The following is a 14,482-nucleotide window of genomic DNA, read 5'->3' as shown; positions in this document are numbered from 1 at the left end:
TAGTTTTTAAAAATGATGTCATCGGGCTGGTGACATGGCTTAGCGGTTAAGAGCAATGACTGAGAGTCGGGGATTTAGCTCAGTGGTAGAGCGCTTGCCTAGCAAGCGCAAGGCCCTGGGTTCGGTCCCCAGCTCCGAAGGGGGGGAAAAAAAAAGCAATGACTACTCTTCCAGAGATCTCGAGTTCAAATTCCTGCAACCACGTGGTGGCTCACAACCATCTGGAATGAGATCTGATGCCCTCTTCTGGTGCGTCTGAAGACAGCTACAGTGTACTGATAAAATCTTCAAAAAAAATTACATCATGGGAATGGTAACATAGCTCAGGAAGGAGACTGTGTAACATAACACTAAGCCAATAATAACTAAGTACAATCTCTAGCACTACATAACTGTGTTTAATCCCAGAATTTAGATGTAGACAGGAGGATCAAAAGCACAAGGCCACTCAGCAACAGAATTCAGTTCAAGGCCAGCTTAGGCCTACCAAGAACTCTCAACAAAATTATTAGCATTACATCCCCTCAAATGAGGTTAAATAAATGCGGAGGCTTTCTTTCCTAGCTGTTAGCTACCTTCTGGCTTTGTTAGGCAAACAGCTAAAACATTATACTAAAAACAGAAAATCCTCCATGATAGACTATAGCAAGTATCAGGCAGATTTGGGTTATATCTGGCCTGTTATGGCTTAACAATAACTTTTGAAGCATCTATTTTTTTCCTGTAGTAACTAATGCCGTGGGAGCATTTACTGTTCTATGTCACCTACCCTACTGTAGCTAATGAATGTTTCGGATAAGCCCATGAGGAAAACAGCACTGGGCTGCTAAGATAGCTCAGCAGGTAAATGTACTTGCCACCAAACTTGACCACCCGAATTCAAGTGCTGACACCTCCAAGGTGGAAGGAAGAGAACCTATTCTCAAAGGTTATCCTCTAACCTCCACACACCCTCTATGGGATGAGTACACCCCCTCCAAAAATGTGAAAAGAGGAAAAGACAACACTCCCACTACCAGGTTCTAAATGTCAGTAACCAGATGCCAAGTCACTATTAAGGGCAGACAATCTAGCCCAGAGCAGGGCCAGAGCTCTTGGCTACCCACTCATTCAGCAACCATCATGGAAGCTGTCTTCTAGGCACTCTTCAACTCACCTAGTGCACACCAGTGAATGACACAGGTGGCAACTCAGCTAGAACCCACACCCTTGGCAGGCAGAGGCAGGAAGTCTGAAGCCAGTCTGGAATAAGAGAGCCCTGCCTCGGTGGTTTTGCCTGCTGGACATGGTGGCATACCCCTTTCATTTGAACACCAGGGAAGCAGAGGCAGATGGTTGTCTGTGAGTTCGAGGCCAGCAAGGTTTACATAGTGAGTTGGAACTATGTAACAGACAGACCTTGTCACAAAGTGGTTTGTCTTCTATGGAACTTAGTCTAGCATGGGGTTGGGCAAGTAGCAAAGAATGAACACAAATGTAAATTACATGGCATCCTATTCATTTACATCCCTTCAAACTGCCAATATCCAAGTCAGGAATTGTTTCACCTACGAAAAGTCATCTCACATGGCTCTATAACTAGGGTCCGCAGGTGGACCTCGGTAGGTGACATTCTATGGGAGGAAAGGACTCAGCAGTTATTCTTGACACTGTTACTGTGTCACATGTAACACCACCAGGCTATGAAGAAGAAATGAGAAAACAGAAGGGAAATGTTTTGTAACCTAGTCAGGAATGTGGCAACTCTTCATATTTAATTACATTTGTTTATCAGCTTGGTATATGTGTGCACATGCGTGCCTGTGTGTAAAGGTGACGAGACAACTTCTGGAGTCCCCTCTTTCACCATGTGGGTGCTCCTAGTGATGGCAGCAAACCTTTGCCAACTGACCCATCTCACCAGCTAGACTGGAGCAGGTTCTTACTTATTGTTATTTAAACTTACCTATTTTGTCTGGAGAGATGGATCATTGGGTAAGGGCAGTGACTGCTCTTCCAGGGGCCCCAAGTTCAATTCCCAGCAACTACATGGTGGCTCACAACCATCTGCAATGGGATCTGATGCCCTCTTCTGGGCTGATGAGGGCTACAGTGTACTCATAGACATTATTTTTTTAAAAAAAAAAAAAGCTCCCTATGTTACCGCTAAAATAAGAACACTGTCTAAAAGGAATAAAAATATGCACTGTACCACAAGGTTGCTAGTTCATACCTCACAGTAACAGTTTAAAATATTTCTCTTACTCTGAAAAGACAAAACAACTGTTTTACTGTTATTGTTCTTTGCTCAATAAAGCTTTATCCACACCAAAAAGGTAACAGGACGGGATTTAGCTCAGTGGTAGAGCGCTTGCCTAGCAAGAGCAAGGCCCTGGGTTTGGTCCCCAGCTCTGAAAAAAAGAAAAAAAAAAGGTAACAGGACATGTCTGAAAACAAACTGTAGGTCAGACTGCAGTCTGAACAACCTCAGAAAGCTAAGAGAAAGCCATGTTCTCTTATAAAGCATAGTAAATCATGCTGAGTGTATGTAATTGATTGTTTCAGGTAGGTAAGGGCTTTCCCGCTCTACCATTCTACCACATACCACTACTTGCAATGCTAACCCAGTATTAAAACTAAATTAGCTACTAAAACATGCAAAGGGGACCCATGGAAAAGTATACTAAATTAATTTGTAGAGAAATGATAGGCATGGAGAATTCCTTTAAAGAGATAGTCCTTAGTTTTAAGGAAAAAAAACTCAAAATTTGTAAATTTTTAGAATGTATTTATTTGCATTTAAAAGGAACGGTTGACAACGATTCACACTGCTGAAACATGTTTATTCCACTGGGGAAACCTCTTAGATGCTGTTACTGATATGAAACTGAGCGCTTTAGACTATTCTAAATTAACAATATCACATCTTTCTCTCCTGAATATATAAAAATTAAAATACCAATTAAAAAACTAATACAGCTTCTTTTTAAATCCTTCTTACAGATACAATCTCAGTATTATTATTTAACAGTGGTAATTTAAGAGATCTGTCTGTCTCACAAGGGAAGTGACAATCTACCTGACGGTAGGCTGCCTACAGGCTCATAGTGCAAATCAAAAGGGACGCAGCAACAGACATTTCTAAAAATAAAAACCATAAAATTCATAGAAGGTTCATGCAAAAGCTTTACTAAGTAGATGGCCACAGGACTAGAACGTCTGCTAGTTCTTTACTGGCCACATCAACAGGACTCTTGTAGATTCAACTTGCCGCTGTCTTTTAGGCTTTGTACTTGGCTTTTCCACTTTCGCTGATGACACAAACATGCTATAGAATAAGACATTCACATTAGAAAAATGGATTCTGAAGAGACAACACCAGCATTAGAGAATCCCCTACACCGCCTGGGTTCCTACCAAGCAAGGTATTTTGGACCAGCAATTGAAGAGAACATACTTTGAAAACAAAGCAGAAAATTGTAGTCCATTACTTTGCCTTTTCTTTGTCTTACTATGTTAACTTTAAGAAACATAAAGCTGGAATCAAAATAGGGGCCCAGGTAAGTAAAATAAAAAGCATACTTTAGATAATACTGTCCACATAGTCTTTCTAACTGCTCCTGGGCCATGCTCGGAAAACTCGCCCGAGGGGCCCCTTCCCTCTGAGCAGGAACACTGATATCTGAAGCAAAGTCAATTACAAAATTCAAACTGAATCATTTATTTCTTACTTATGACTATATTTATCATGTGAAATAACAATGAGACAGTTATTATATATTAAAGCTGTTCAACTATTTCAGCCAGCAAGGAGTGTCACCCTAGCCTGGCCAAGTTCCAGTTCTAAGGACATCTGTACTTGACTACAGCTTTATGTGACTAATGGGAACCATCAGTCTGGTCAAATTACGAGGTGCTGGAAGGAGAAAACAATTCTTCCCTTTCCTAAATTTTTATGTGGGTTTTTGAAAAATGAGAGCGAGAAAAAAGAGAAGCATTACTTACATTCAAATCCCTGAAGTGCTCATTATAGTCAAGGGCATATCCAACAACAAACTTGTCTGGAATTTCAAATCCAACAACTGTAAGTAAATAATCACAATTTCGTCTTTAGAGAAAATAATAATACTTTCAAATTAATAGTTGCAAATGTACCTTACAAATGTTCTCTACGGTTAACTCTAAGCCACTTCATAGTTAACTGTTTCAGTTACAAGATGGATAAATGATTGGCCAAAGGGTATCTACTTACAGTCTGGCCTGTATCCAACACTTCGAGAGGTCCTTTTCACCAGCAAGCTGTTAATTACAAAAAATTACATGGGACATATGGGAAGACTACAGAGCATTACAAAGAAAACATCAGCGTTCTTAAGTAGTATCATCTGCATGTAGAATATGGTCAGCTTTGCATACCCACAGGAAGACTGAAAGGGAGAAGTAAATCCCAGAGAGTTCACATGAAGGTCAATGCCCCTCACTGCTCAGCACCTGGAACCTGCTAAGATGCTTCTGAGAGCAGAGTCCTAACCACCCACACTGAAATGCAACTCATGAGGAGGACGAATGCATGGGGAATGCCAATACTCGAATGAGAAAAGCTAAGGGGGCTAGATTCAGAATCCTTGAAATACAAGCCCTGTGCCTGTAAGGGAGGTAAGAAATGCTTCCATCAAGACCTTTAATACCTGCCTCATGAATGGGAAGTTTTTGCAGTGGATACTGAACCCAGAGCCTTGATCACACTAAGAATGTACTCGAACACTGAGCTACTTACTCATTCCATTTTTAAATGATATTTTCAACTTTTTGACTCTTGCTAAAAACCTGTTTTATTTTTTACATTATACTTTTATTGATTATTTATAGAAATCATGAATTTGCAAATGTAGTTTGATTAGATAATTATATAAAACTATAAAGTTAAATGAGAATTTTCTAATGTTTGTCATATATGCATACAACCATAGTTGAAACCCTAATATCACCAAAAAAGGTTAATGGCTTTCAAAATTTTATTTTCACAGAAGTCACAAAAGAAAAAAAATCACAAGGCTCTCTAGTGTCATATTTCAGCAGATTATCAGAACCAGAACATGGACATTGGTGAACTAAGTGACTTTGTACAGATTTCACCAATTTTATATCATGAGACACTAATCTAATCACTACCACAATCATGCACGCTCCCTCCTGTATTCTCTCAACCTCTGGCAACCCCCAATCCATTCTCATCTGTCTAATTTTGTCATTTCAAACTGGGTTATATAAGTAGACCCATACAGTTTTATTGCTTTGCCTTTAGTGTCCTATTATACTAGCCTTGAAAATTTTAAGAAACCTTGGGCATATCAAAATGGGGAGACAGGTAAGCAGTTTAAACAGAAAGAACAAAGCCCGCGCCTTATGTCCTTCTGAAAGTGCTGGTGGTACAGTGCCAGGAATGCTCCTCTCAACTGCCGCATAATAACGCTTCTTCCTTTTTATTGCTGATTTGATGGGATAAGTGTGCTCCAGTTTTGTTCAAATTTTGTGCTTCTTAATTCTCGGCTATCACAGATGATGTGAACGCTCGTACTCAGATTTGAGTAGGGAGATATAAGACAGGTTCTCATGATACAGCTCAGGCTGCTGTCTCAAATTCAATATGATCCTCCTGCCTTCACTTTCCAAAAGCTGAGATCATAGGGGTGAACCAACATACCTGACTATCAACCAATAAATATAGATGTTGATAAAATATATCAACATATATTTTCACTTTCCAGGGGTAAGTACTCAGTACAACTTCTGATGTCTTCTGATAGTTCCCTATGCAGTTTTAAAAGAAACTACTTTCTAAAGTAACCGTACTACTACAAAATAAGTCTTTAATTTTTAATTTGGGAAAGACCAAACAAAATACACTTGTGTAGGACAACTACGTCATCAGAAATTATTCAAGTATTCTCTGAACACAACTCCCTCCAGCATGACAAAAATTCACTGAGGCATATTTGCACCATCTATCCAAAAAGACCATGAGGATAAACTACTGAAATAGGTTTGAATAAAACTATAGCGATTCAAAGACTTTCCAGAGACTCTGATCTTTTCAAATGATTTTATAAAGCCAGGTTAATTGGTCAGCACAGATAGCTTAGTAGTGTATAAGGCTACTGCTGCCAAGACTGCCAACCTGTATTCCACCACCATCCCCCACCCCCAGGACTAACTCCCTTAGGCTGTCCTCTGAGCAACACAAGTGCAAGTGGCACGTGCCTACATTCCTTCCACAATAAATAAGTGTAATTTTTTTAAAATTAAGAACCAACTAATTGACCAAAAAGACCTGAGCTTTCCTCTATACAAAAAGCACAGATTAGTCAAAGATTTTAAAATAAAAATGAAACTATAAAAGTAAAAATAAAGCAAAAAACAACAAAATAAAAAATGTTACTTTTAACAACAAAATCCAATTTAAAATAGCAGAAGCATCAACTGGGCCAGGTTCCCTATGTTCGAATCTTCTCTCTATAACTTATTAGCTCTGCGTCTGTGAGCAATTCCCTAGGCTTCAGTATCCTCATCTATAAGATAACGCTTATAGAATCAAGCTATAAGGAAGGATACAAACAGAAAAGAACTATGAAAGCAAAAGCCAAATATCCAGACACTGCAAGCTGTGAGACTTCAGAAAAAGGAAGCAAGTGTGGTAAAATTTCAGTGACAACACAAAATAGGAAGCCTTATTCACCACTCCAATCCATGAGATCCAGATGTTAGGGTCCACCACTTGTTACTACCTTTGGTATGACTTCTTTCAAATTCACAAGGGGACCTTAGATCATCTGCCATGGTACTCAGAACAAGTGTGATATAAGTGACGTGCTGCAATACCAATTGTTATTGAACTCTGTGCATGTGAGAGTTCCATTTCGAAAACCTCGTGGATCAAGACGAGACATTGTAGGCATTGGGGAGGTGACTCAGTGGATAAGAGTATTTGGTCTGCAAGCACAAGCTCTTGAGTTGGACTCCAAATGTTCATAGAGAAAGTTGGCCATGGCTGTATGTGCTTATGACCTCAGCGCTGGGGTTGGAGATGGATGCAAAAAAAAAAAAAAAGTCACCAATGAGCCTGCATGGCTAAAGCTTTGAGCTTACAGCTCAGTTAGAGACCTCATCACAGGCAATAGAGTAAACAGCAGTTGAAGATATTGAGTCCTGCCCTGGTCTTCACCTATCTGCACATGAATGTGTGTACTCACCTGCATATAATACATACATGACACACATAAATAAACAATACTCTAAATAACTATACTACAAATATCTATGAACACTGTGATAAGTGTTATAGTATATGGGAGAATATGCATTAGGGTCTGTGCAAACACTCTTATCATTAAAAAAATTTGTACTTATTTATGTGTGGGTGTAGTACACATGGAGGTCAGAGGGAGTCAGTTCTCTCTCTCTACCACATGGGTCCTAGGGATCGAACTCAGGCTGTCAGGCTTGGCAACAGATGACTTTACTCACTGTGCCATGTCACCAGCCCTTCTGACATTCTTTATGAAGGACTTAAATATCTAGGTCACACATCCAAGAGTGTATGTGCAGCACCAATTGTTTGGATAGGTTAAAAAAAATACAAAGTTGGGTAGGTAGGGAAGGGAGGACAGATCTGGGAGGAGTAGGGAGAGGGAAGGAACGTAGACAAGATGCAGTGTTAGTATCTGAAGTAGTTCTGAACCCAAGGCCTTACATATACTCCGTGTGTGTGTGTATATTTTATGTGTGTGTGTGTGTATACATATATATATGTGCATATACATATATAAGGAATTGACTATAATAGCTTTATTAACACACAAAAGCATCCTACTTTAAAATGGCATACATACCTTGCAACCTTAACCATTTTGGGGCTGTACTGCTTGACCAAGGAAAGCAAAGTCTGCATTGTTTTACCAGTGTCAATTATATCCTTTTAAAAAGAAAAGACACATTTAATGGTAAATAAAATGAGCACATTTTTAAAGTCAGTCATTATTACAAATGTAAATACCAAACCCAATATTCTAGTATTCTATGGCACAATTTTCAGCATCACAAAATCTCACAATTCAAAGATAGTCTGGAACTTACTGCCTATCTGGTTCTAAGCAAGCAGTGGGAATGTCAATCCCAGAACTAGATTTCATAGGTGTGACAAGGTCAAAAACAGTAAACAGAAATGTGTACATGTAAACACCACACACATATGCATTTTTTTTGTTATATTTCACACAGGGTCTAGCTATGTAGCTCAGGCTGGTGGCCTTAAACTCAAGATCCTCCTGCTTTAGACTCCTAAGAGGTAGGGCTGCAGGCATTAACTACCATGCTTAATTCTGTACAGGGTATACTAGATTTTCCTTTGTAAATTAGAGACTAGAGACTCTTACATCCCAAACTCTAATACTCTAAGAAACGTTGCTTTGTGTTATCTCTTTTTACAAAAAGATGTATTTAGGGCCAGAGAGATGGTTCAGTGGTTAAGAGCACTGACTGTTCCTCCAGAAGTCCTGAGTTCAATTCCCAGCAACCACATGGTGGCTCACAACCATCTATAATGAGATCTGATGCTCTCTTCTGGTGTGTCTGAAAACAGCTACAGTATATTCATATCTAATAAATAAATGAATAAATCTTTCTTTTAAAAAAGAGAACCGGGGTTGGGGATTTAGCTCAGTGGTAGAGCGCTTGCCTAGGAAGCGCAAGGCCCTGGGTTCGGTCCCCAGCTCCGAAAAAAAAAAAGAACCAAAAAAATAAAAAAGAGAACAGTGTCCCTCACTTGGCAGTCACACCAGACACTGTACAGTGCCATCATCCTACATGAACTTTGTAAAAATTACATTTGTTGGGTGTGTGTGTTTACAAACTGGCCATGGTTCAAGGACAGCCTGGTTTACATAGCAAGTTCCAGTACAGCAGGACATAAACAGTGAGACCCCATCTTCAAAAAAAATGTGACGGAAGCCAGACACAAAGGGCAATTAACTACTATCTAATTCCATTCGTATATGTCCTCAAAAAGCAAATCTTAGAAACTGGCGAAGGGGAAGGAAGAAAAAAGAAATGATGTCTAAGGACACTGGATTTTCTGTAGGGAAATGAAGATGTTTCATAGACCTCCATGTGCATTCTGTGTCAAGCCAAAGGTGGGGGATAACTATAAAGAAACAATGTTTTCTGACACAGTACAGCAGTTGCACATTGACATCAGTTGAGAATGTATGCACAAAACCTGTGCAGAATCATAACAGACAAAATTCCCAGCATGGAATGAGGGAAGTGGACATCATGCCTACCCAGAGTGAGGGAATTAATTGATGATAGCTTTGGATAGAGGAGTCAGCTTTCTTTAAGTCTATGTCTCCTGGTGTGTTGACCACTCTCTTGTGAAGGTCACACATCCAAGAGTATATGTGCAGCACAAATTGTATTGATAGGTTAAAAAAAGACACAAAGTTGGGTAGGTAGGGAAGGGAGGACAGATCTGGGAGGAGTAGGGAGAGGGAGGGAACATAAACAAGATGCAGTGTACTAAATTTTAAAAGAACCAATTAAAAAGAGAAGAGAATCTTGAAAAGAAATGCAAACAGATCAATGGCGGTACACACCTGCAATTCCATCATGTGAAAAGGCAGAAGGGTTAAGAGTTTAAAGCCAGCATGGAGGGCAGGCATGGTGGCCTACAACTGTAATGATAGCATTCGGAGGGAAGAGGCACCAGGTCTGCATAGTGAGACCCAGGACAGATGACGCCACACTAAGACTAGGTCTCATAGAAGGAAAATACCCATCTTGAGCTGTATGACAAGATCCTGCTGAAAGAAGAAAAGAAGGAAGGAGGGGGTAAAGGATGAAGGGATGGAATAAGGGAAAGAGAGGGGGAAGAAGGGACAAGGAGGATGGTAGATGCCTACAATCCCAGGACGTGACTTGAGAGGTAAAGGCAGGTGGGATGGAGGTAAGAGTCTAGCCTGAGATATTTATCTATCTCTCTCAAAACAAGCAAACAAACACCAAAGAACTATGGGTGAAGCCTGGTGGTAGAGCACTTGTTTAGCATGCTCTGGGTTTCACACCTAGCACCCCACAAAAACAAAGAATAAAATTTCTTTTGTTAAAAAAGGGGGCCGGAGAGGTGGCTCAGTGGTTAACTATGGTAGCTAGAGTTTATACCTCACTCAGCACTCACACAAAATCCAGGCAATCTGCTCCCATCACACCCAGCTCTGAGAAGGCAGGAAGCAGGAGGACTGCTTGGGTTTGCTAGCTTCTGGTCTATGTAAGAAAATGTGAGGCCCAAGTTCAGGGAGAGACCCTGCCTCATAGGACAGACAGCACAATAGAGCAGGGCACAAATCCTCTCCTGGCTTCTGTTGTTAAGCACAGGCAAGCATACTTGCACACACATACATATACACTCAGATAAACAAAGCAATGCACAAAAATAAATGACAAAAAGCAAAATAGGAACCAAGAGATTACAAAAACGAAAAGCAACTACTAAGGGATAGAAAAATGATGCTCCTGGAAATGCAGAAAGTATAAAGAATGAAAAATGATGGAGAATGAGGTTGATATGTATTCTGAAACGACACTGAAAATCTATTAAAAGGAATACTTAAGAACTGAGGAACAGAGTCAAGGTAGGAGGAAGATCACAATCTATGATGTACAGGGGTATGTATAGAGTTCAATTAGGCAGGTAGATATGAAATAGGGAAGCCACAGACAAAAAATAAAGTGTGTGTGTAGGAAGTTAAACAGTGATTTAAAAGAGTTCTAAAAGCAAAAGGAAATCGAAGACATGGAAATGTAAGATTTATGTAGGACAGCCAAAGAAGGCCTTAATGAGAAAGTGATTTCTGAGTAAATCAATGGTTCTTGAAGCTTAGCATGCATCAGAATCAGCTCAAGGTTTGCTCAAAAAAAAAAGATTGATGGTGTTCATCACAAAGATTCTGAGTAAGTAGGCTCCTGGCTGATGCTTTTGGGCTTTCGGGATAGCGATGAAAAGCAATGGGCTATAGCCAATGATGGTTTGAGCCTTTACTTACTTGCTAAGAATATTTGATACTTTAGATAAAATGATAAAATTCTTATAACATTCCATAAAATAAGCACACTAAATCACATACACCTTTCTATATACATATAGTATGATTAGTTTTAAAAGAAATATCAGAATTGACAAAGGAAGTGTGTAACTTTTTTCATGAGCAGCAAAATAGATCGCTTACAAAATAATTGTGTTTTGTTTTGTTTTTAAAATAAAATAAGGATTCTCTCTGGCTTTGCTTTAAAGTCACTATGTAGCCCAGACTAACCCAGGAATTCATGAGCCTCCTGAGTGTTCCAGGCATGCCCTACTGTACCTGGCTTCTCTTAGGGTTAGAAAACACAGGTCTCCCTGGCTTACCTTTATTAATATACATACCAATTTAGAAAACTGTAAACAGTATATCAAAAGTAAATGTAGAACTTACTTCAACAATCAAGACGTTCTAGAAGAAAACGGAGAAATAAAAATTTTTACATGAAGTGAGATAAGTATTTCCAATTATCAGTGAAATCATAAAACAAATTCTAAGAAATTACCCCAATTCATACTTATAAGTACTTTCATTAGTGAATCCTTCTTAATACAAGTGGGCTATTAGAACTCAGAAGTCCTTAATATTAAATCTTTCATACAGATTTGACCCATGTGTTCATTTCTCATAAAAGGCTCTTAATCCTTAATGCACGATCTTAGGCAACTTGTGAAATTTCTCTGGATCTCAGTGTCTCATATGTAAACTGAGGAACTTGAACCAGCTGGCCTTTATGCATATTGATTCTAATATTCCAAGAACTGTAATCTATACAAACATATTCAAAAATAATGTATTTAACATAATATAGAATGCAAAATTTTTATTTTCCCATCAAGCTAAAACCAGCCTGGTTGTGCACCTATTTGGGGAACTGCGAAAAGATACCAATACTCCCACCATAAACCCTAAATCCATCCCAACTCACTCTTCTTCTCTTTTACTCTGTAGCCCAGGCTGACTTAGAACTCATAATGTAGCCAAAGCTGTCCTCAAACTGGCAGCACCATTCCTGCCTCAATCTACTGAATACTAAGATTACAGTTGTGATTTCCCATGCCTGGTTCCTCACTGCCCCACCTTCTGTGTTTATGCTAGTTAGAGGAACAAGGTGACATTTCACATGCCCACAATGCTCACTGAACAGATTTATTCTATACTGTGTCTATAGTTCCTCAATTCACTCTGCCAAACAACCATAATATCAGAATTGCAATGTCCTCTTTATTATTCTAAGGGAGTGATTATCAAGGTTGAATACATAGCATTCACTGGAGTTCATGAAGATTCAAAATTCTTTCTCACCTTGTAGTTTGAAAAATTTCCCCCATAGGTTCTAACATTGGAATGCTTGGACCTTGTTCGTAGAACTGTTTTGAGAAGGATTAATAGGTGTGGCCTTGTTGGAGGATGTTATGTACTGGGAGTGGGCTTCTAAAGTGACATTTCAAAAGCCCACACCACAGTCTCTGGTACTCTGTACATCTAATGTGTACATAACATGTAAGCTCTCAGCTACTGCTCCAGTGTTATGCTGCCTGCCTGCCACTAGGCTACCCTCCAGGATGATTATAGACGTACCCTCTGAAATCACATGCTTTCTTTTATAAATTGCCTTGGTATTGTATGTATTCAAAGTAATGAAAGACAAACTTCATTTTGTTTAACCTATAGTTTTAAGTACTTTACAGGCTGGAGAGATGGCTCAGTGGTTAAGAGCACTGGCTGCTCTTCCAGAGATCCTGAGTTCAAATCTGCAGCAACCACATGGTGGCTCACAACCATCTGTGATGATAGCTGATGCCCTCTCCTGGTATGTCTGTACTAATATATAATTTACTTTAAATAATATATATTTTATATTAATATATAATTTACTTTAAAAGATAAATTACTACCAAAAGACTTATGTAGTTTATAAATACATATGTTGTGGGTAAATGTGTTTAGTGATTGAGCATGAAAATATTTGGAGAATCACAGCTTATGCATTAAAAAAATTAAAATCAAGAAAACTTCTAATGTCCATGTTTTAGAGCAGTTTATCAAAGAAGGCAGTATCTAGGAGTATCTAGGTCTAGGAATAATATTCAGACATGGTTAAGCCCAGAACTTCTGGCAAACAAGCTACAACTGCAGTCCATTCTATAGACAGGAAAAGGTCACTTTAAAGTAAAGCTCAGGATATGCACAGAAAATAAAACAAGATATTGTAATTTGGGACATTTTAGAGGCATAGACTATGGAATAAATGAATAACATGACTATGTTTTAATTATGTGGTTTATATAAATTCTAAGTAAACTGAATATGCATTAATATACTGAGAAAAAAGCAATGTAGCTACTCAAATGAATACTAGTATAGTGTAAGAAACACAGAACTGGACTAAGACATTTCTTTATTCAAATACTGGTTCTGTCATCTAATAGTTGTATGACTGAATTTCAACATCTTTCTCTATGGAAAAGGGATAATGAGTCCCTTATAGGGCAACTATGAATGCCACATAAAGTCATAAACATAAGATACTACAATGTAAATCTTCAGCAAAAGTAAAACAGTTAACTCATGAATCAGTAATTGTTTCCTTATCCACTATGCCTTTTCTCAACACTTTGGCCCCTGCCTTGAACATCTGAAAGGTAACATAGCCCATCAATAAATGGTTCACAGCTGCAGTTATACTGCTGCAATATTATAAAATTATAGAGTGGTAAAGCATGGGCTTTTAGGACAGATGAATTACTGGTCTAATCTTGTATCTAACAGTAAACAAACTTTGTTGTGCACATATGTATATATTTTAATTCTTTGCATTTACTTTATGTTTCATTGGGGAGGTTGTAGCATAGATTACATGTAGAAATCAGGTCTTAGTGGTGTTTTCTTGCATCAACCCTTCTTGCTGGCCCATCACTATAGATTTTATTAGCATAAGCCATCTTATACAAACCAACAAAGTCCAGAGGTTAAGTATTTTTACAATACAAAACTGTACTAGACTATTGTTCTACTATAGAGGCTGAGAATTGCTACCACAGTTTATTTTGTCAAGTTGCTACTCATTACTTAATAATGAAAGCAATGAGGCTTGGTTATCAAATAACCTGCCTAAGGTAGTAAACAGAGTAGTGCAAGAGGAAGGGTTTGAATAAAAGTGAATTTTGGATTCAAACACTACATTCTCAAGTGTTAATGGGAAAATGTGTGCATTATGTCTGTACTTGAATACACATAAGATAAATTTCCACAAAAAATGTTTTAAATAAACCCATAATCTCATCCCCAAGATTTAACTTCACTAAAATTTTACTCCTTGATGTTCTCCACAATAAAGAGAATCTATTGTGGCTATCATGAAAAGGTAT

General features: G+C 38.6%; 1 protein-coding gene across 2 annotated transcripts in view; it reads right to left on the bottom strand.

The window, feature by feature from the left end:
* Positions 1 to 2,746: 2,746 nt before the first annotated feature.
* The window catches only part of Hprt1 (hypoxanthine phosphoribosyltransferase 1), a 32,001-nt gene continuing 20,265 nt past the window's right edge, over positions 2,747 to 14,482 (bottom strand). Inside the window, exons 5-9 of one of the 2 annotated variants that reach the window (NM_012583.2) lie at positions 11,505 to 11,522; positions 7,869 to 7,951; positions 4,232 to 4,278; positions 3,985 to 4,061; positions 2,751 to 3,307 (exon numbers count right to left, since the gene is read on the bottom strand). In NM_012583.2, coding sequence (NP_036715.1) covers positions 3,260 to 3,307; positions 3,985 to 4,061; positions 4,232 to 4,278; positions 7,869 to 7,951; positions 11,505 to 11,522 — 273 coding nt within the window. In that variant the 3' untranslated portion in view covers positions 2,751 to 3,259. Of the gene's footprint in view, positions 3,308 to 3,984; positions 4,062 to 4,231; positions 4,279 to 7,868; positions 8,511 to 11,504; positions 11,523 to 14,482 lie in introns of both variants that reach the window. The other variant, XR_015646156.1, reaches the window with a different exon arrangement.

The sequence above is a fragment of the Rattus norvegicus genome, chromosome X (assembly GCF_021556685.1).
Source record: "Rattus norvegicus strain SHRSP/BbbUtx chromosome X, alternate assembly SHRSP_T2T, whole genome shotgun sequence".
Taxonomy (NCBI): Eukaryota; Metazoa; Chordata; class Mammalia; order Rodentia; family Muridae; genus Rattus; species Rattus norvegicus.
This window is presented reverse-complemented; position numbering and strand designations above follow the sequence as displayed.